The sequence below is a fragment of the Amblyomma americanum genome, chromosome 1 (genome assembly GCF_052857255.1).
Source record: "Amblyomma americanum isolate KBUSLIRL-KWMA chromosome 1, ASM5285725v1, whole genome shotgun sequence".
NCBI classification, from domain to species: Eukaryota; Metazoa; Arthropoda; class Arachnida; order Ixodida; family Ixodidae; genus Amblyomma; species Amblyomma americanum.
Genome location: NC_135497.1, coordinates 205,194,945 through 205,214,682, shown reverse-complemented (window position 1 = coordinate 205,214,682; position 19,738 = coordinate 205,194,945). Strand labels below are relative to the sequence as shown.

Below are 19,738 nucleotides of genomic sequence, written 5' to 3'. Positions count from 1 at the left end.
GCGTGTGCAGGCGCAAGTTCTGATTTGCTGGTGTTCTTGGTTTGAGGTCCTATTATCAGCATGCTCTTACCTAAAAGCACTACTTTCTTGCTTATGCCTGACCTGGTATGCCTTGCATGGTGTGAAATTAGTGCAGTAAAACCTCGTTAATGCAGACTTATAGTGACTAGGAAAAACGTCTGAATTTTCCAAAGGTCGGAATTGACAAATAACTCCCAAAAAAACTGCCCAAAACAGTTCGCATAATAGCATATTTATTTAGTGAAAAACCAGGGCTATGGTTCTCTGTTTCTGAGATGGAAACAGCATGGCTACGACGATTTCTCAGTGTTCAGTCAATGCTTTACTACGTGCGCAAACCTGAGAGTGTCGAACCATAACTGCCCCAAAACAGCAAAGGCCCCCGCAGCCTCCTTGGACGGTGTGATGCAGTAGTAGCAGGACCTCCCCACAAGTGTAGTCATTGCACGTGAGGAGGCTCCACCACAATAGTCGTGAACAGTGCGTGACGAGTGCGCATTTTTGACGCACAGGTAGAACGGAAGGACCATACTGCTAGAAGCAAAAGAAATGCAGCGGTACTGAAACAGCAAGGCTTGTTCTGAAAAAAGAAAAAAAGAAGACCAGAGGCGTGCAGCTATTGCTTATAGCTGCCATCGCCACGCACGGGTGCAAAACTCAGAAAAGTGAAAGCAACACCATGCCAGCGGGCCTATTTTTCATAGACTCGCATCTCGGACCAACATCACACCGGCCATTGCATGCAAGTCAAAGGTGCACGGGCAACATTGTACCATGCAAGTCAGGCTTGAGAATATTTGGATGATCACATCCTTTGCACGTCATACCACGGTTCGGCTCCCCCCACCCCCCCACACCTCCTTGCCCATCGGGAGTTTGTCTGAATTGACCGATGTGATCTCAGCTGCATCCAAATTAACAGGCATGTGATGCCATATGCCATAGACTTGCATGGGCATTGGCCGGGACCTCGCCTTTCGTATGAGTTTTCTTGATTTCCTAATTGACGAGACTTTACTATATCAGTATTTTTACTGTCATTGTCTTAGTACACTCTTTTGGGTGGCGTCTTAATTGTATATAAAGAGCTCCGGATGACTCGTTGTGACTTCTTCCAAGTTCCATGCATAGACACCTGTAAAATTAATCAGGCTCATTCTATTCATGACATTGTGAAACTATGCAGAAGTGAACTGCAGGAATTGAGTTTTAGTTTAGGTTTCCATGTACTGTTCTTCTTTTGCATGTAGAATTTACATATCTAGAGATTGCCTGAAAATGCAGTACGCTGACATAGTATTGAGCTTTTGGCACTGGCTGTTTGTACAGCAGTCTTTTCGTGCACAGCCAGACAAGTGCAATGAATGTGGTTTTGCGACTGAGTGACTTCCCTGTAGAACCATGTCCAAAATGTTTTGAGTGGAAAAGAGTGCTGAAAAAAATCATCTCTTCTGTCTTAAAGTGCAAAAGCTTGGAGCACATACATTGGCGACAAACTTTGTTAGAAAATAGAAATTTGAACCTTGCCTATGCACTTTCCAAGTTTGATGAACTTGAAAAGAATTGCAGGCAGCATTGAGTACAGCTAAAAAAAAATGCTGATGAACATGTATGATTTGCGGGTTTTTACTAAAGTACACTTTTCTGAACTTGCATGCAGAATGCCAACATCAATAAAATGTTTGTTTTGAATAGCTTCTTAGTGTAGGTTTTTTTATAGGTAGACTTCACTGAACTTAATGCCGTTGCTAAGAAACTTTTATGAATGGCTCCATTACTCCATTTGTTGTGCTCCAGGGTTGCTTCAAAATTATAGTTCTGATACAGTGTTGCTCACAAAACTGCATCAAAGTACTACTTTTTCTGCTCCAAAAATTGTTCCCAAATTCAAGTTGGCTGGACCATAACTGCATTACTTGAAAGTGTCACTAATATGTTAAATGCCCGATTTTACACCATCATTCAAAATTGATCACTTTGAATGGGTGTAGCAAAAAAAGAGTTCAGCTGTTTGCTAACAGTGTGCTGGATCAGGATGTTGATGTTGCTTGCTCTTTACATGCTTGCAGTGTGAAGAGGAAGTGGAAGAAGCAGTAGCTTTTCTAGAGAAACTTCTGTCTCGGCGAGCGACAGGCGGGTTGAGCGTGCGAGTTCCTACATCCCAGAGCTTCTCTGTTGTCAAAGCAGAACTTTTGGACCCAGAACATGATTGGGAGAAGGGAGTAATTGCCACTGCAGATGATGTCTGCTGTCAGGTGAGCAGAGCCTGCCTTCTTTTGATGGCTAACTTGCAAGCCTTGTTTCATCTCTTTACTATATTTGCGTGACAGTTTTTCAGGAAAACTGCTAAGTGCTGTTTCACGACTGCATTAATGAGAGCAGCGTTAACAAGATGAGAAATATGGAAACTAGAGGAAGTTGAGGTGGGCAGTAAAGGAATGACTACTGCAGTGATGTGCTTGCTCAGATGTATTTTTTGAGACAAGATGTCATTAGCCACTGGCAAGTGTTATGTGGTTTGTGTCACCTTAAAGACTGCTTTTTAAGAATTATAATCTAAGTTTATGATCCACGTCGCATGGTTGCCTTTGGGCCAATGGCAATTGGCAAGCATGCTACAGAACTTTGTCACAAATTTACCATCTTGAAGAAAAGCAAGGGAGTAGCCTTAGCAACTTGTACCTTTCACCAAAAGGAGTTGCCTTGTATGCTGGCTTATGTACAAATTTTGCTGCTGCTGATCAAATGAGTTCTACCAGCTCTTTGAGATCCCATGGGGTTATGTAAGGTTTGGTTTGGTTTATGGGGATTAATGTCCCAAAGCGACTCAGGCTATGAGGGACGCCGTATTGAAGGGCTCCGGAAATTTCGACCGCCTGCGGTTCTTTAACGTGCACTGACATTGCGCAGTACATGGACCTCTAGAATTTCACCTCTATCGAAATTCGACCACCGCAACCAGGATCGAACCCGCGTCTTTTGGGTCAGTAGCCGAGCACCATAACCACTGAAACACTGCAGCGGCAGGTATATAAGGGATGGGATAGTCTGCACTGTGCTGACTCGGCATAAGCTTTTGTCAGTTCCACAAGTGCTCAAACACCATACAGTAATCCCTCGTTATAACGGAGTCAGCGGGACTACGAAAAAATTCGTTTAAGCGGTAATTCGATATAAGCGACCACCCGAGAAAATCTAAAACAGTCGAGCTTTAATTGCGCCGCAGCGGCGAGGAAGTCAAAATACAATGCATTCAGTGAAGCAAAACTTTATTCAGGTGCAAAAAAGGCAGTGAGCTTTGACTGTTTCAAGTTCTTACCGGGCGCGTGCAACCCCTGCTCTAATCTGACCAAGCATTGCACGAGGCCACAGTCGCCGCCCATGCATTCAACCTTGGGCGTATTTCGAATCGCGAAGGCAGTGGCCGCTTTTAAACCGGGGGGGGGGGGTCATGGAAATACTGTGGCTCGAGTCTGATGTTGTGTTTGTTGTGCTCAAAAGACGATTAGCCGCTCATTGTAGGTACGCAGCGCGATCGTGAAAACTGAACGGTAGGGGCTTCACATGATTACGGGCAGTTTTGTTCCCGAGGTGTACAGCTGTGAAGTTTGCAATTGAGTTTTTCGGCGCACTGTTGTCGACGGCACTGTGCTAATTCTACGGTTCGGGTGTCAGTGTTCGCACAGCGTTGCGTCCGCGCCATTGACAGATGTCTACGAACAAAATTCAATGACCCTACCACGCATTTAGAATGTTTGTCTAGTCGGATGGTGTGAATCAAGCATGACTGGCTCGAGAAAATCGCCAGGGAAACACCGTGGTTGCGTTGACCTGCCATGCTGACAGCCTGACTCGCCGCTGGAGACGCTCGGATTTTTCGTGTTTTCGGCAACTTAACGGTCGATTTGCACCGTCAAAAGTGCAACGAAGCTAGGGGTGGTGTTTTATTGCGATGCAGGCTGATTATGACAAGCGGCAAGCAAATTTCTAGACCGGCTTCCACGAAGTCGTCTTCCCGATTTGTTAACGTAGCTCCTCGCGTCGAACACGGCAAAGGGCGTGCGACCAGTCAGCAGCTCAGCAACACCGTTGTTCACTCTTGCAAGCACGACCTGCGAGTCGCCTTCTCTTTTGAAGCGAACACTCTCGGAAATGACGTTGTTCGCGCACTTTCGAGAGTTTCGTCTGCTTTGGCTGATGTGAAACGGTTAGGCTGAGCGACGACTACGGCAGCCAGGGAGCAGCTCAGTTCGTTGCCGAAAGCTCACCTCGCTCGTGACTCGCAAGCGTGAATGGGCTCATAATCGGAGGGACACTTTTCTTATGCTTTTTGGCACGTTTCAGCGCGAGAAATTTTCTTTAGAGCGGTAAAATTTTGCTCACCGAGCGCACCCCTTGGAATACTACGGCTCAAGTCTGCCCGCGGTCTTTTGGCCACTTTTTCGGCATCCAAGAGACCGCAGTTTTCTGGCATCGCAAAGCATCACGAAAATTTTATTTTCGTTTGGATTCTATCACGGGGGACACCAGCGATGCGACTGCGACTGATTCGGGCATGCTTCCGTTCGCATCCGCTGTAAACAGCTGGGGTCATCAGTCGTAGGTTTGGTACTTTTGTGGCCTGTTCTATGCCTGCCTGAGGCTAGTGCGTCGGCGGTATTAATTTGTCACTGCATATGCAAAAGGCTCGCCACTTCACTCTAGTCGGGTCAAGCTCGTGCACTTCCACTAGTGCGGCTTAAAATGCATGTGTTTAGGTCGGGGCGGGAAGAAATTTCGAATAAAGCGATATTTCGAGTAAAACGATTTCGTTATAACGAAGGATTACTGTAGTTAATTGATTCTAATGCACCCTAATTTATAACGCACACCTGTTTTTCACGGTTGGAAAGAAAGTGCAATTGCTTAGATCGTAACGTGCATCAGATTTTTATGCTTCGATAAAGAACCTGAGGCACCTGGGGCCACCCGATTGCCACTGGTACGGTGGATGCGCTTATTTCGATTTTCAACCATTGGGGGTACTCTTTTTTTTTTAGAACTGCCAGGCAGTGTGGCATACACAAAAGGGGGTGAATGTTTTGATTACAGGAACTGTAAGGAGGCTTAGAAATGTTTTCTTTGTGTTTGACTTTTTATGACTCTTCTTTTACTTTTCCGACTACATTTTGGCTCTTTCCATTGGCCATTTGGCAGTTAGTTGTTGCCACAAGTTGGCAACACTGTCTGCCACTCAGTATGCATGGTGAACTTTTGTCAGTGCTGACCAAAAATTTCATCCTCTTCATACTTCACTCTTTCTCATCTTCTAAAGCTAAGTGTTTAGTCAATGCAAGGTGTTTTACGCTGATAAAATAGCACAAGTAATTAACACAATTTAAAAGTGGTACTGATTCTGTCTTGGCTGATCAAAGTAGTCTGGTATAGTATGCTGTCTTGGCTTTACTGAGGAACCCTCGCACAAGTCACTATATTTCTAGTCACACCAGTGTTTTACTGGTAAACAGCTTAATGTATGCATTTTTACTCCCTCAGGTGTCGTATGAACTTGGTGCATTTCATTTCTACAAGGAGAACTACAGGCGGGCTGGGGAGCTTTTTGAAACTGCTCTCTCTCTCCACTCCAAGGTGAGCTACTATGTGTTATTGCTGCTGAAACAGTACCTGAGACCTTTCATAGGTCACTGTCATGATGGCTAGTGTATTTAAGCACAGCATTTAAGAGTGGACACTGTTTTTTTTTAGTAGTTTCCCATGAATGTGTAGGGTGGATATGGGAAGGCAAGAGCACTTCTTAAATGAAGGGGCAAATGCCTTTCCATATCTTTCCTTCCCGTCCTCGACAGGACGAAGATTTTAAGAAGGTACTGCTAAAAATGTACATGAGAGAAAGATTAAGCCTTCGTTGTTTGAAACCGTGATGCCACTTGTGTCAATAACTTGTCAACTGACCTACTTACAGAAGAGGCAGTCTACTTTGAAATTAAGTAACCACGTCTTCCATTCAGCAACTTTTCAATATCTTCACCTAGTTTTTTAGCCATCCCTTTTTCTTTCAGCCTTTTTACCGCATTTTCAAATCTTAAGATGCCCATGCTTGTACCTTGTCAGTTAAATATTCTGTTGAATATTCAAATGTATGGTTTTTTTTAGTGTTTGTTGTTTATTTCTTTCAAAATTAAAGGGGAAACCAAAGCAAAAGGCTGTAGGCCTGACTTGGCCTTGACTTCCTGATGCACCCATACGTCCATTGTTCACACTGATGGGTCGTGTGAACCATTAATTGTGATGTGACCCAATAATCCACATCCTCATTACACCTACAGCTGATGCTGAAACTGGTGTCTCATTCCATTTACACCCCTTCGACTTTTTTACACATGCTGTCAGAAGGCTGACAGAGCTGTCCAGTCCAAGGCATTAGCGAGCCTCTTAACCCTTTCCAGACCTAACCTTTTCCAGACCTAATTACCACATTTACTTTACCCCCGAACGGCACTTACTTTACCCCTGAATTACCTCCAACTTTTTACCCGTATTTAAAAAAAAAATTGGCTGTGGTTTAGTTGTGGTTAACGCTAGCTGAATTGCAAAAGCTTCATTTCCTCGACACGTCGTCTACGCAGCGTCTCATTCCGACGCTTTCGAGAACTCAAACCGGTCTCTTCCGCAGTTGAAGAGTCACTGCTGGACGTGGCACGATTTCTTTTAGCCGCATCTTCGTTACGACGCTTCTCGAGTTCTGTGGCGCGCTCTTCTGGCGTCTCTTGAGCGCGTTCTCTCTTCCTTGCTTCGTTCTGTCGTTGTTGCGTCTCTTTCGTGCTCTCCATAACGACTACAATACACTGAGGTGAAGCGCATATTGTCACCGACAAACGTAGAGCGACACAAAAGGGGGCTTTTAATCCAAAGGCCAAGAAGACCAGCAGCGCGCGTCCGAGCGGGAACGTCATCTTCTTCGCTTCCACACGAGCCCAGCCATGCTGTTCGGCCGCATGGCGGCGCTCGCAGAATGTGAGCAGTGTGGCATTGCCCCCCTCCTTTCAAGAGGCATCGCCTCGATGCTTCCGGCAAAGGGAAAAATAGAATTGAGGCACCGAAAGGGCGAAGGTGCGTGTGGTGGCAGCACTGAATGTGAACTCCGACAATGGCTAACGGGCGTAATACGGCGTAATGAAACGGGCGGTTTCATGCGGGCCACGTGGACGACTTCAGACTTGGGCAGTCGAGAAGAGCGGACGACTCCTTGTGGAAACATTTCATAGTTCACCTCGCTGAGTTGACGTAGCACTTCGTAAGGGCCGAAGTAGCGGTGCAAAAGCTTTTCAGAGCACCTGCGCAAACGTAAAGGGCTCCATACCCAGACGTGCTCGCCGGGTTGGTAAATCACCTCCCTGTGGCGGACGTTGTAATGCCGGGCGTCAGTTTTCTGCGGGTGTCAAATCCGTTGTCTGACAAGGTGGCGAGCGGCTTCTGTATCACGAATGAATTGGTCAGCGCCGGTGACAGACGAAGGGGCACAATCTGGGAGCAGCATGACGTCCAGCATGGTCAGGGCGTCCCGGCCATACACCAAACGGAAGGGAGTGAAGCGCGTCGTTTCTTGGAGGGCGGTGTTGTACGCAAACGTGACGTAAGGGAGTATTTCATCCCAGTTGTGATGGTCAGCGTCGACATACATAGACATCATATCTGCATTGGTCTTGTTCAGCCTCTCAGTCGGACCATTCGTTTGAGGATGGTAAGCAGTCGTTTTTCTATGACTGGTGCCACTGAGACGCAGGACCTCATGTGTAAGAGCCGAGGTAAACACAGTGCCCCGGTCAGTTAATACAACCGCGGGGGCGCCGTGGCGAAGCACAATGTGGCGAACAAAGAACTGTGCAATTTTAGCAGCGGTGCCACGGGGAAGAGCCTTGGTTTTGCAGTAGCGGCTGAGGTAGTCCGTGGCAACATCAGTATACCGGTTACCCATGGAGGACACTAGGAATGGGCCCACTAAGTCCATGCTGACTTGCTGAAATGGGATTTGCGGTGGATCAATTGGCTTCAGAAGGCCGGCCGGTTTTGTCGGCGGTATCTTCCGTCGTTGACACTCACGACAGGTTCGAACGTAGCGTTGGACGACCGCAGCAAGCCGAGGCCAGTAGTACCTGTGGCGGAGGCGTCCTAATGTTCTGGAAAAACCAAGGTGGCCAGAAGAAAGGTCGTCGTGGCACGCAGCGAGAACTTCCTGACGAAGCGCGGTTGGGACAACGAGGAGATGCGCAGTTTCGGTCGGGCCGTAGTTTTACTTGTAGAGGACTCCATCTATTAAGCAAAGCGATGAAAGTCCGCGAGAGAAGAGTCTGGGCGGAGACGGAGCGGTTCCTTCGAGGTACTCGATTAGAGGCAGCAGTTCGCAGTTGGCCCTCTGGTGGCGGGCAACGTCGGATGTGGTGAGAGCGCCGAGGAAAGCAGAATCGTCGTCGGGCGCATCTGGTGGGCACGGAAGAGGAGCTCGGGAGAGACAGTCTGCATCGCTATGTTGCTGACCCGACTTATACACGATAGTGATGTCGAACTCTTGCAACCGAAGGCTATACCGTGCAAGGCGCCCCGACGGATCTTTGAGGTTTGCAAGCCAACACAAGGAGTGATGATCGGTGACGACTCGAAATGGGCGGCGGTACAAGTAGGGACAAAATTTGGTGATTGCCCACACAACAGCGAGACACTCCTTTTCCGTGGTGGAATAATTCATTTCGGCACGGGACAAAGTGCGACTTGCGTATGCGAGCACGCGTTCCACACCGTCTTGCCACTGCACAAGCACCGCACCGAGGCAAACGTTGCTGGCATCTGTGTGCAGTTCTATGGCGGCTTTCTCGTCGAAGTGGCCAATGATAGGCGTAGATTGGAGGCGGGCCTTAAGTTCCGTGAAAGCTGTTTCCTGATCCTGGCCACAGAAGAAGGGTTCGGAGTCTTTTGTCAGGCGAGTCAGTGGCTCTGCGAGCTTGGAGAAGTTTTCAACGAACTTCCGATAATAGGCGCAAAGCCCCAGAAAACGCCGCAAGCTTCGTTTATCTGTTGGCTGGGGAAATGCGGCAACGGTGGCCGTCTTTTCTGGGTCAGGGCTAACGCCCTGAGCGTTCACAATGTGGCCAAGAAACTTGAGCTCCCTAAATGCGAACTGACACTTTTCAGGCTTCAGAGACAGACCTGCGGAACGAATGGCCTCGAAAACAGCACGCAAACGTTTCAGGTGCTCCTCGAACGTGTCGGAGAAAATCACGACGTCGTCGAGATACACAAGGCAAGACTGCCACTTCAGGCCAGTTAGTACGGTGTCCATCATACGTTGGAACGTTGCAGGGGCTGAACACAAGCCGAAAGGAAGCACCTTAAATTCGTACAATCCGTCAGGAGTAGCGAAGGCGGTCTTTTCTCGGTCACGTTCATCGACCTCGATTTGCCAATAACCGCTACGAAGGTCGAGTGACGAAAAGTAGGCAGCATGGCGGAGGCGATCTAATGAGTCATCAATGCGCGGCAGTGAATATACATCCTTTTTGGTAACGTTATTGAGACGTCGATAATCCACGCAGAACCGTAGGCTGCCATCTTTCTTTGCGACGAGAACAACAGGTGATGCCCAGGGACTCGTCGATGGTTGTATGACGTCGTCGCGGAGCATTTTGGCAACTTGGCGGCGAATGGCATCACGTTCCTTCGACGAAACACGATAAGGACGCTGACATAGTGGTCTCTGTTCACTATCGACGATAATGCGGTGCTTAGTTATTGGCGTCTGAAGAAGCTTAGAGGTTGACGCAGAACAGTCGCGGAAAGAGTCAATAAGGCTTTCCACGCGGCGTTTCTGATTGGTCAGAAGGTCAGGGTTCACGTCGATCGTAATGGCTGGTGCCGTGTCCTGTTCCGCTGTTCCGGGGTCCGTTGTGGATAAGGCACATTGGACGTCATGCTCGTCAAGTTCTTCAAAATGGGCAATCACTGTGTTTTTCGTCAAATGTTGGGGTTCGCTACTAAAGTTGGTCACTAAGAGCTCGGAAAGCGCGTGAACAAGGTCGACAAGGGCGCGAGCAACGCAAACTTGCCGAGACAGTAGCAGCGACATGTTCGCTTCGGCAATGCCCCGAGTACCGAAGCTGGTATCACACTTGACTGTGACAAACTTGCTTGCTCTCGGCGGTATCGTTGTGTGGTCGTCAGAGATGCGTAGTGCTGCTCTGTGCGGCTCGGGGTCTGTGGCAACGGCTCGCTGTGTCGAAAACGATACCAATTGCTCATGCAGGTTGACGACCGCCCCGTACTCTTTAAGGAAGTCCATGCCGAGAATTAGTTCTTTGGAACAGTCTCGTAGCACGGCGAAGGAGCCAATGAAAGTTGCACCTCGAATATTTATACGGCAGGTGCAGACGCCAACCGGCGTCACCACATGGCAACCAGCTGTGCGTATCTGCGGCCCATGCCAAGGTGTTAGAATCTTTCTGAGGGTCGTGGCTAGGTGGCTGCTCATGACCGAAAAGTCGGCTCCGGTATCCACGAGTGCTGACACGTCATAGCCATCGGTGGCAACAAGAATTTCGGCGGCGGAAACAATTCTTTGACAACTCGTCGGTGAGGTGTTTGGTGCCGTCGTGGATGGGGTCGTCGGTGAGGTCATCGGTGTGGTCGTCGACGCGGTCGTCGGTGGCATCGTCGTTGCGGTCGGCAGTGAGATCGTGTTCGAGGTTGGCGGCTGGGGTCGTCGGCGTTCGGGTCGTCGCATACAACCGTCGGATGGAGGCTGTTCACTCTCTGCAGCAGCGGCGGTCCTACCCTTGGAGGCCGCCGTCTTCAGTTTTCCCGGCGGGGGGACGTGCGTCTGAATTGGCCAGCAGATGATGCATGACTGGGAACTCGTCTTGGAGACGGTGACCTAGACTGACGTCGTGGAGACGGTGAGGGCAGCACATGATCGGCTAGGTACTTCTCAATGTCTCGCGGTCTCTCGCCATAGCGTGGTCAAGGTGCGCTCGGGGGAAATCCTCTTAATCCCATCCGCCGGTATGGGCAGTTGCGGAGGACATGACCAGGCTTCCCGCAGTGGTAGCATAGTGGCCAGTTGTTGGGTGTGCGCCATACGTCCGCTTTTCTAACAGGGCGCGGGTCACGCAGCTCGACAGGGGAAAGGTTGGTTCGGCAGTAGGGCGGAATGCCCGTGGCACTGGCGCAGGTCTCCACTGGGCTTCACTGTAGCTCATGATGTACGGCTCCGGCTGCGGTGTCTGTAGGGCTTCGCTGTACATGATGTACGGCTCCGGCTGTGGTGCCGGTGGTGGCTGGACCACTCACCGAATTCCGTATATATATATATATTGGCAATATATTGTAAGGGAAGACTTCACGGGAGACGTTTATTCTCATCTGCTGGCACAGACGTGCTCCCAGTGAACTTATGCTTCTTATATTTGGAGTCAACGTTTTTTGTTTTGTTTTTTTTGCTCAGCGAGGGGTGCGAGATGGGAGGGTCTACTTATAGGCGGCACTATACAGTATATATTGCGCGTTATGACCTTTGTAGAGTGGGTTTGGAAAATTTTTGCGCAATTGTGTGCTCCCGTTTTGAAGCCTTAATTTAGAAAAAAAAAGTGTGCAAATTACGCTGGTAAATACTGTAAAAGTGTTCGATATAAAAAACGGATATCCTGAGACTAGCACATGTAGGAGGAGGGTAATTCAACAAAATTCCATTGTTCTTTATCGTTGTTTTTTTCATGATTCTAAATGAAATCAGTGCCACTTATAGATGCAAAATGCTTATTCAAGCAATTTCTTTGAAAATTTAATTTAATATCAACTACTTTGAAACAGAGCTCGTCTTTACTGAAGTATAGCTGTATTGGTGTGTAAGAATGACATGACACACAGCTTGTACCTCTGTTGTTATTTTTTCACCATGTGTGAGAGCCAGTGTGCGGTCCTATGCAAGTGGAATTCTTGAGTGAGCTGAAGACAAGCACTGGCTAATATGAGAGGTGGCGTGTGAGAGTTGGGGCGACCGCATTCCCAGTATCCAGATTTCCATCCTTGAGTTCACAGCATCTAGCTTTCTGCGTTAACTAAAAATTTGTTATGTGAAATTCTCGAAGATTAAGCCAGTACAGAAACTTTTGAAGTATTCACATGGTGAAGGAGCTCCTTCTGGTGGGGGATTCGTATTTTTGATTTCTGCCTTGTTCAGCAGTATCATGCTATGTGCACAAAACGGATTTTCCTGTGATGATTTTTCCGGATGCACAGCATGAACTGTTCGGTGAGTTAGTTGGCTTTTCGAAGGTTGAAAGCTGGATGGGTTTCAACATTCGGCATTGTTATACTACCACTTGGTTCTACATCATCCTGCAGTTTTCTATTTTTTTTTTTGCTATTTCTTCATCGAATGAATCGACACCAACATGTGTGGTGGGCCACTCTTTAAACTTTTTGTTTTCCACATGAAAAGTGCTTGCACTGAATGTAGACTTCTTCTTTGGAGGAAAGAATGTTTATTGGTACATAGAGACTGTGGAAGAAGCGATATTTACATGACATAAGCAGTCACAGGTAACTCAAATACAAGCAAGCTGCTTATTCTCCAGTAGGGCTTCCAGGTCTCAGTGATGCTATTTGGAATCATTATTACTTGCGAAATACTTTGGTGCTTGTAAATGTGTTTTGCTTAAATAATTTATTTCGAAGGAGTAATGTGAGCCATCTGTGGGCCAGCGTGAACTTTGGGAGGCAGGGACGTAGAGACACATTGAAACACGAAGCACAGTGCTGATTAACAGCTTTTAATGAAAATGGGGCGAAACGGGCAGAAATATATACAGTGGGAAGAGGCGGAGAGAAGAATGGCGGGAAGGCAAAGCACATAGAAAATGGGGCCGCAACAAAAGCAAAAAACAAGAACAAAACCTTGGAAAAGATGACGGAACAGCCATCGACGGGAACGCGTAACCAGTGAAACCAGACAATCTGAGGCCGTGTTACAATTCTGTGGGCACATGTGCTGAGAACTGGCAGACAACCGAAAAACAGTCCTGAGAGCAGTCACAACATAAGATCTAGGCCACAAACCAGACACTGAAAGAACCTATAGCTGCGTCATAAAAACAAAAAAACTGGGGAAAAATGAAAAATAAAAAATAAAAATACAGCGCCATCAAAGAACACGCCGAAACAAAGCTAAAAGTTTGAAGCATAAAGATAGACATGTGGCTACGAAAATTGTAAAAACGTGTAAAAACCTTCCCTTCCCATCTTCAAGTCAGATGAGAATCGAGTTAAAACCAATAAATGCCAACGGTAACACGGCTAAACAGGGCTAGAAAAGGCTAAAAACATGATGTGGTGACTAAAAAAAGGTAGAAACATATAAACGATGGTGAACAGGATTCTAAGAACAAACGGGGCGAAAAATTGGCCGGTTCATGGGACAGGGCAAACATCATGGAGGTATGCTCTTTCTTTCGTCGACAGTGCAATTGACGCGGTGCTTACACAGTCCTTTCCTTTCTTATGGATGGCAAGAGCATTGATGATCTCCCTGGCCGGCCTATCTTTTTTTCTTCCAAGGATCGAGATGTTGTCCAAGTTGGTCGTGCATGGGTGCTTAGGCTTATGTGAGGCTTATACCCCTGTCAAGTACGCAAAATAAACTGCACTTACCGTATTTACATGGTTGTAAGTCGACCCCTCATATCACATTTCTGAGAAACAAAAAAACTTGGAGGTCGTTTACGCTTGGCCTTTAATTATAGAACGCGATAGCACTATCCTGCGGCCTCCGCTTATCGCCAGCTGCTGTCGGCTGCCACACGCGGGCGTGCGTTGCGAACGTCGAACTTGTGCCCCGGCGTGCAGTTGTTCGTTTCTTCGACGTAAAGAACGACAGCCATCTTGAATGTAGCCGTGAATGAGCACCAGTCGCTTACCGGACCCAGGAGCACAGATGATGAATGTCGAAGCACTACATTAAAAACTTGTGAAATGCGGCCGGCAGTCATAGGGGAAAAAAAAACTGAGGAGGGAGCGTCTGGCAATAGCCTTGAAGCCTAGTCATAAAAAGTAAAAAGGCATTAAAAAGGAGAAAGTCGGTCCCGCCGTGTTCATGCCACATGATAGCGTGCGGTGACATCTAGCCTCGCTGGGCGCGCGCATGCGCAGACTAGCACGGCAGACTGACTGTAGATCAACCTCCTTGCTGTAGACTTCCCGCGCCATGGGCCACGCAGACGCGCGCACTAAAACATACCAACACCAAAATACTAAGGACTCACTGGGAGAGCGAAAAAAACGGGGGAGGGAGCGGCTTCACGAGCGCTTGGATTGCGAAGGCTGCCCGCTTGACGTCGCGCTCCCTCCCTTGTTTTTTTTCCTCTATGCCGGCAGTAGTCAAATGCGTCAGAGCCAACGAGAAACTACGTGTGAGCGGTGTTGGCTCTTCCGTCGGCTACCGACACTCCCAGGCGCCGCTGCGGTTCCGAGTGGTGGTGCCGTCGCGAATAGAAGAGCGGCCCTTCCATCAACTATAAACGCTCCCTTGAGGGCGAAGTGCGCGGTTGAAAGTAAAAAAAAAAAAAATTGGACGAAGCTTATTAAGAGTAGAACGCGAATGCGTTATCGGGTCGTCGCCGTTTATCAGCAGCTGGAATCTGCGGCCACGTGTGGGGAATGGGCTGATGCCAGTTTGCTGCTTATCGACAGCCATCGTCAGCCGCCGCGCGCAGGGTGGGGATAGCAATTCTGCGTGCTGACATAACAGCTGCTCAAGGCCAGCACCAAGTGCACTTTATTTTGCGTGCTTGACACGGATATTACTTGCACTTTTCGAGGAGATTAGGAAAAAAAAGGTTTTCTTCCTTCAACACAATTCAAGAGAGGAAGTGGCGCCAGCCAATAGCAACAACAAAGCATATGCAGTTTCTACATCCCTTTCATACCTACTAGTTTATGTCGACCATTTGAAAAGCCATTAACATAGGTTGATGAATTGCTAAATGTTGGAACTGTTGCCAAAACGGGACTTTCTTGCTCAGTTCAAGACTATTAGACTCTTAAATTTGGTGATCCCACAATTGGAATCACTGGGCCTGAAAAGGTTAATGTCATTCAGAATACCATACAGGCTGCAAGCCATTGCTGTGACTTGTGGTGTTTGTAAACTTACACCATGGTTTATTGTTACTGTTTTGACAGGTAAAGAAGATGGTGGTGTGCCAGCTGGACATGGAGCGGCTGAAGGGCTTCAGCATGGCATGCAGGCTAACTGCCACTAAAAAGAGTGGTACCCTGCTGGACAAGCTCAAGGCTACCCTGCATGGCACCTGCAAGGTTAGGCTTTGCACAGTGGTAGTCGTGATGTGCATTGAGCTTGGTTAAGCATTGCAAAACATTGAAATTTTTAGAAGCAGGCCATTCTCATTCCAGGTTTGAAGCAAATCAATAAGGCCTGGTTGTAGTCGCCTGTCCATTCAACACTTAAAGGGGCTGCGAAACACCGCTTGAACGGATGCCGGTTACACTTCAGATGGATTCTTTATGTCACACAGATGCTGACTCAAAAAGAATTATGAGAATCGATGCATAGGAACCGGAGTTATTCAATGAAGAAATTTCAAAATACAAGCAAACAAAATGCTGCCCTCAACTCGATTTTCGCGCAGCTTCCCATTCGCACTTCACTCTCCCAATGATGACACTTAGTTCGACGAATCAAAACAGTCTATGTGAGCACGTGGCAGAAGTTCACAATCCATGGTTGCCTGTTCTCTGTAACTCGTTCATGCCAAGGCTGGCAGCGCCGTTTGCATGATTACAACGACCATGTGAACGTCCAGCTGACCCAGCGATGCTTCACCGTCACGTCGACGGCGCAAAAGAGAACACTGATCAGTGACATTCCCTCTCTTATGGATTTGAACTCGAGCGCGAGATACTGCGACGGTGCGACAGCCTGCGCAAGATAGCAGACACATTTAGCATAGCGCGTACCGCTACTGCTTACCGCCAACCATCGCCAGTCGCTCCTAGCGCGTTGGTTGGTCACGGCGAGCAAGGAGCGCGCGCTGTTGACGGGAACGTGGCGCCATCTGCCGCCGCCGCCCGGTGACCCTCCACAAGCTGACGATGCGCACTGCCTGCTAAGAGTGAAACGAACGCATCCTTCCTTGTGACTGAAACGAACGCTTATAGAGTGCAATGGCACGATCGGATCGATTCCGCAAGGCCGCTCTCAGATATATCGAGTAGCCATAAATGTTGAGTGCTAGGTCGTAGGATGTTTACAGAGAGGTGCAAAATCCTTCGATGCAAAAAGTAGCTAGAGCCTCTGGTGGTGTATTTTTGTTTTACTTACTTTACAGTGCTTTTATCTAGGGCAAAAAAGTTGGTTTCGTTAATGTAATATAAAATACAATAACTTGACAAGACGTATCTCTAGTAATTAACACAATTTGCAGTATATTTACTCTTTGTCCAATCATCAAGCTACCCCTAAGTGATGTCATATCCGCTGCTAAAAACCGCCACTGTATGGTGACACCGTCAGTGCCACGAATTTGTTTTTGCGAGCGAATTAAAATATTAAAGACCACAGTATACGCGGTGCGACCGGTGCTAATAGCATCACTATTACTCATTCTATGCAACCAACAGGCAAAACAATGCCCTGAAAATGTGTTTCGGGGCCCCTTTAAAGGGACACTGAGGAGAAATTGAAATTGGCTTGTATCGATAGAATACCAGCTCCTGATCACAAAAACGCCGATCTTACTGAAAACAAAGCTGTTGTAAGCTAGAAAATAGCAAGAACCAAAATACAGGTATCGCCGCCACAGGCCAATCTCGCAAGTACAAGCTTGGTGACGCCATAGGAGAAGAGACGCCACCTTGGAGGAATTTTCCTTCCTAAAAATTTCTGCGAATCACTGAGGCTGACAAAGGAAGGTTGCGCATATCAATATTGAAGTAAGTTTTGTTTTAAAACCAATAGCGCACTTTTATCACACAAGGAAGGCAGAAAGAAGACAACCTGAATGTTGGAAGCAAAGAAAACCGATGCTTGGCGGTGGCTCAGGCGGCCAGGAGAGTTTCGATTTGTTATGGCGCTTCGCGTCTATGAGCTTTGCTTGCCCCGTGGTTTTGTTTTTGATGCGCCTCGATTTACAAGCGCCGAACAGTAGAGAAACTCCAACTGCCGCTTCAAGTGCTAGTTAACCTTTGAAGGAGCCGGTTAAGGCTTGTCAGACGATCGCCACGGTTGATGAAAAACTATGATGGCACAATGGTCGGTGATCGTACAAGGCAGCACTTGTGTCTTCGCACGCTCGCCCGGCGAAACATTTCCGGTTGTGCCAGTCAACTTCAAACTACTTAACGGAAATCATTTATTAGGGACGGAAGACAAGGTACAAGGCAGTTCAGAAAAATTGCTGATGCCCTAGCTCTGTTAGGCCAGGATATACGTAGCAAAAGCGAGGAGATTTCTGCATTGGAAGAGTACATTCACGAGATGCGCCTTCATTGATGGTTGCAAGTTAAGCCATCGTGGCGGAGTGGTAGCGTCTCCGCCTCAAACGCCGAAGGCCCTGGTTCGATTCCTAACCTCGGCACAGGGTTTTCTGTTTTGTTCAGTGCGTGAGTGGGCGGGGGGTTTCAGTGGCTCCTATAGATGCCGCCACCGAATACGTTGGTTAGCGGTTAAGCGCAGGCTCTGTTAAGGCGCGTTTATGCTCCAGCGTAACGCGCGCGCGCGCTGCACGGCGACGTCATGTCAGCCAAAGCGAGACCCTCTGTACTCCAACTGCGCTTGACCGCCGACGTGTTCGGCGGCTTCGGCGCACTCTGACCACACTGGCGGGGAGACTTGGAGCATGTCTCTATTTCGCGCCGAGTGCGCCAGCCGCCGCTGGCCCGGCCAGACTGGTTTGCTGATTCGGCTCCGTGGCGAGGTGCACGTTGTGACTTAATTCAATAGCTTCGGCATTTGGACGGAGCTGTTCTTTTTGAGCTCTCGGCTAATTTAATCTATTCACAGCACATATCTGAAGGCACATGCAAGTGGGCGAGAGAGCCCTATCCAGTGGACCCGTTGGGTCTAGCGGAAGCCGTTGAAGCGTCGTGCGCTGGCTTTAGTTTCAAGCCGCCAGCTTTAGGCACTACTGCACTTGAGCACCCATTCGTTTTTTTGCAGAAAAAAAAAATAAATAACTTGGCCCTTGCAACCGTAGGAGACCTCGACGCCGCCTGCTGCACCGTGTGACCGCGCCGTTCAAGGAATCATGATTCATTGGCCCCAAAGCCCCGGCCAGCCTCCGATGGGCGTAAGGCGCCGACCTTGTCCTGGCCCCTCGCGACTCCCCACACGGGGGTTATGATATTTAGTTTGCAATGGCTGCTCACTGAGGAAGGGGGAAACGACCCGCCGGCGCCTAACCTAACCGTGCTCAAAGCATCGCACGCTCTGTGGGGCTGAGGTCGCTGAAATGCAGGCCGGAGTTTTTGCGAGAACTACGTCGCCGGGTTCGGGAACGGGATCCATCGTAACGCTGGCAAGACGCCGGTGCAAACGTAAATGAAGCGACGGTAGCGACCCCTGATAGATGCCTTTAACATGCGGCGGTGGTAGCTTTCATTTCGGCAGTTGCTAGACCGCACCGCTAGCCGCCAGAAATCACGGAGTCTCCGTTAATGTCACGTTTTACGTCACTCCGTCCTGTGGCGTCATAAGAGTTCTCGAGTTTGAATCGGAGCGGCGGGAAAAACTTTTTCAACTTCGAATACAAATTTCTTTGAAATAAATGCATCCTTCGCTCCCGGACAAGCGGCAACAAATCCATGAAATGCCGAACTATCACATTTTGCTAACAGAAAGAATTTGATAGGGTTCTCCTCAGTGCCCCTTAAATAAGGTAGCATAGTTTAGGATTTAACCAGTTTTAACTTTCTTTACCCTCTTGACTTCCATAGTCGTCAAAAACAATTCTTTCTCGAGATAAATATTCGTGGCTAACTCGATTAAATCAACAGCATGAAGGAAACATACTGAACTAATTGCTTGACTTTAGAACTATTGCAACCACATTTTTCCAGGGACACTAACGTAAAATAGCAAACTTAGTAACATGTATACAGTATTCCTTGGAAACACTACCAATATTTTTTCTGAGCGGAAAGGCGGCCGCGTTTTTGAGAAAACTGCGAACGAAATTCCTGAAACACTTCCGCATTCGAATCGCCTGCGAAATTTGCTCACGTCAGCATTATTTTATGGTGTCGGCATTAGAGTCAACCACAACGAAAATATCAAGCTTGTGTCATGTGACATGACATCTGCCAGCTTTTGCAACAGTGGCAACGGCAGGTTGTAGATTTCTGGCTGGACCACATTCCGTAGCACACATCAGCGCTTTCACGTCTGGTGTTTTTTCATGTTCAGGCGTTATCCACCGGCAGTGCGGGTTTTGTCATCGATGAATCAGTGTCTCGTGCACATGTGGACATCACCAGGTGGGGGGTTTTGACAACAAAAACTGCGCAGCGAGCGAGTGGAGCATTTTGGCATAGGACTATTTCTGCTTCAAGGGAAAGCAGGGATGCACTCTTCAAAAGTGTTTTCTTCATTGTCAAGCATGACTTGCCAACTTTGTGGTCTCGTGATCGATGCATTAGATTACAGTAAAACCTCGTT

The 19,738-nt window shown here is 48.0% G+C and overlaps 1 protein-coding gene across 1 annotated transcript in view; it reads left to right on the top strand.

The window, feature by feature from the left end:
* LOC144114527 (integrator complex subunit 8-like) overlaps positions 1–19,738 on the top strand; it is a 96,883-nt gene that overhangs the window by 12,200 nt on the left and 64,945 nt on the right. Inside the window, exons 6-8 of the mRNA XM_077648332.1 lie at positions 2,091–2,276; positions 5,557–5,649; positions 15,247–15,381. Of these exons, the coding sequence (XP_077504458.1) occupies positions 2,091–2,276; positions 5,557–5,649; positions 15,247–15,381 (414 nt within the window). The remainder of the gene's footprint in view (positions 1–2,090; positions 2,277–5,556; positions 5,650–15,246; positions 15,382–19,738) is intronic.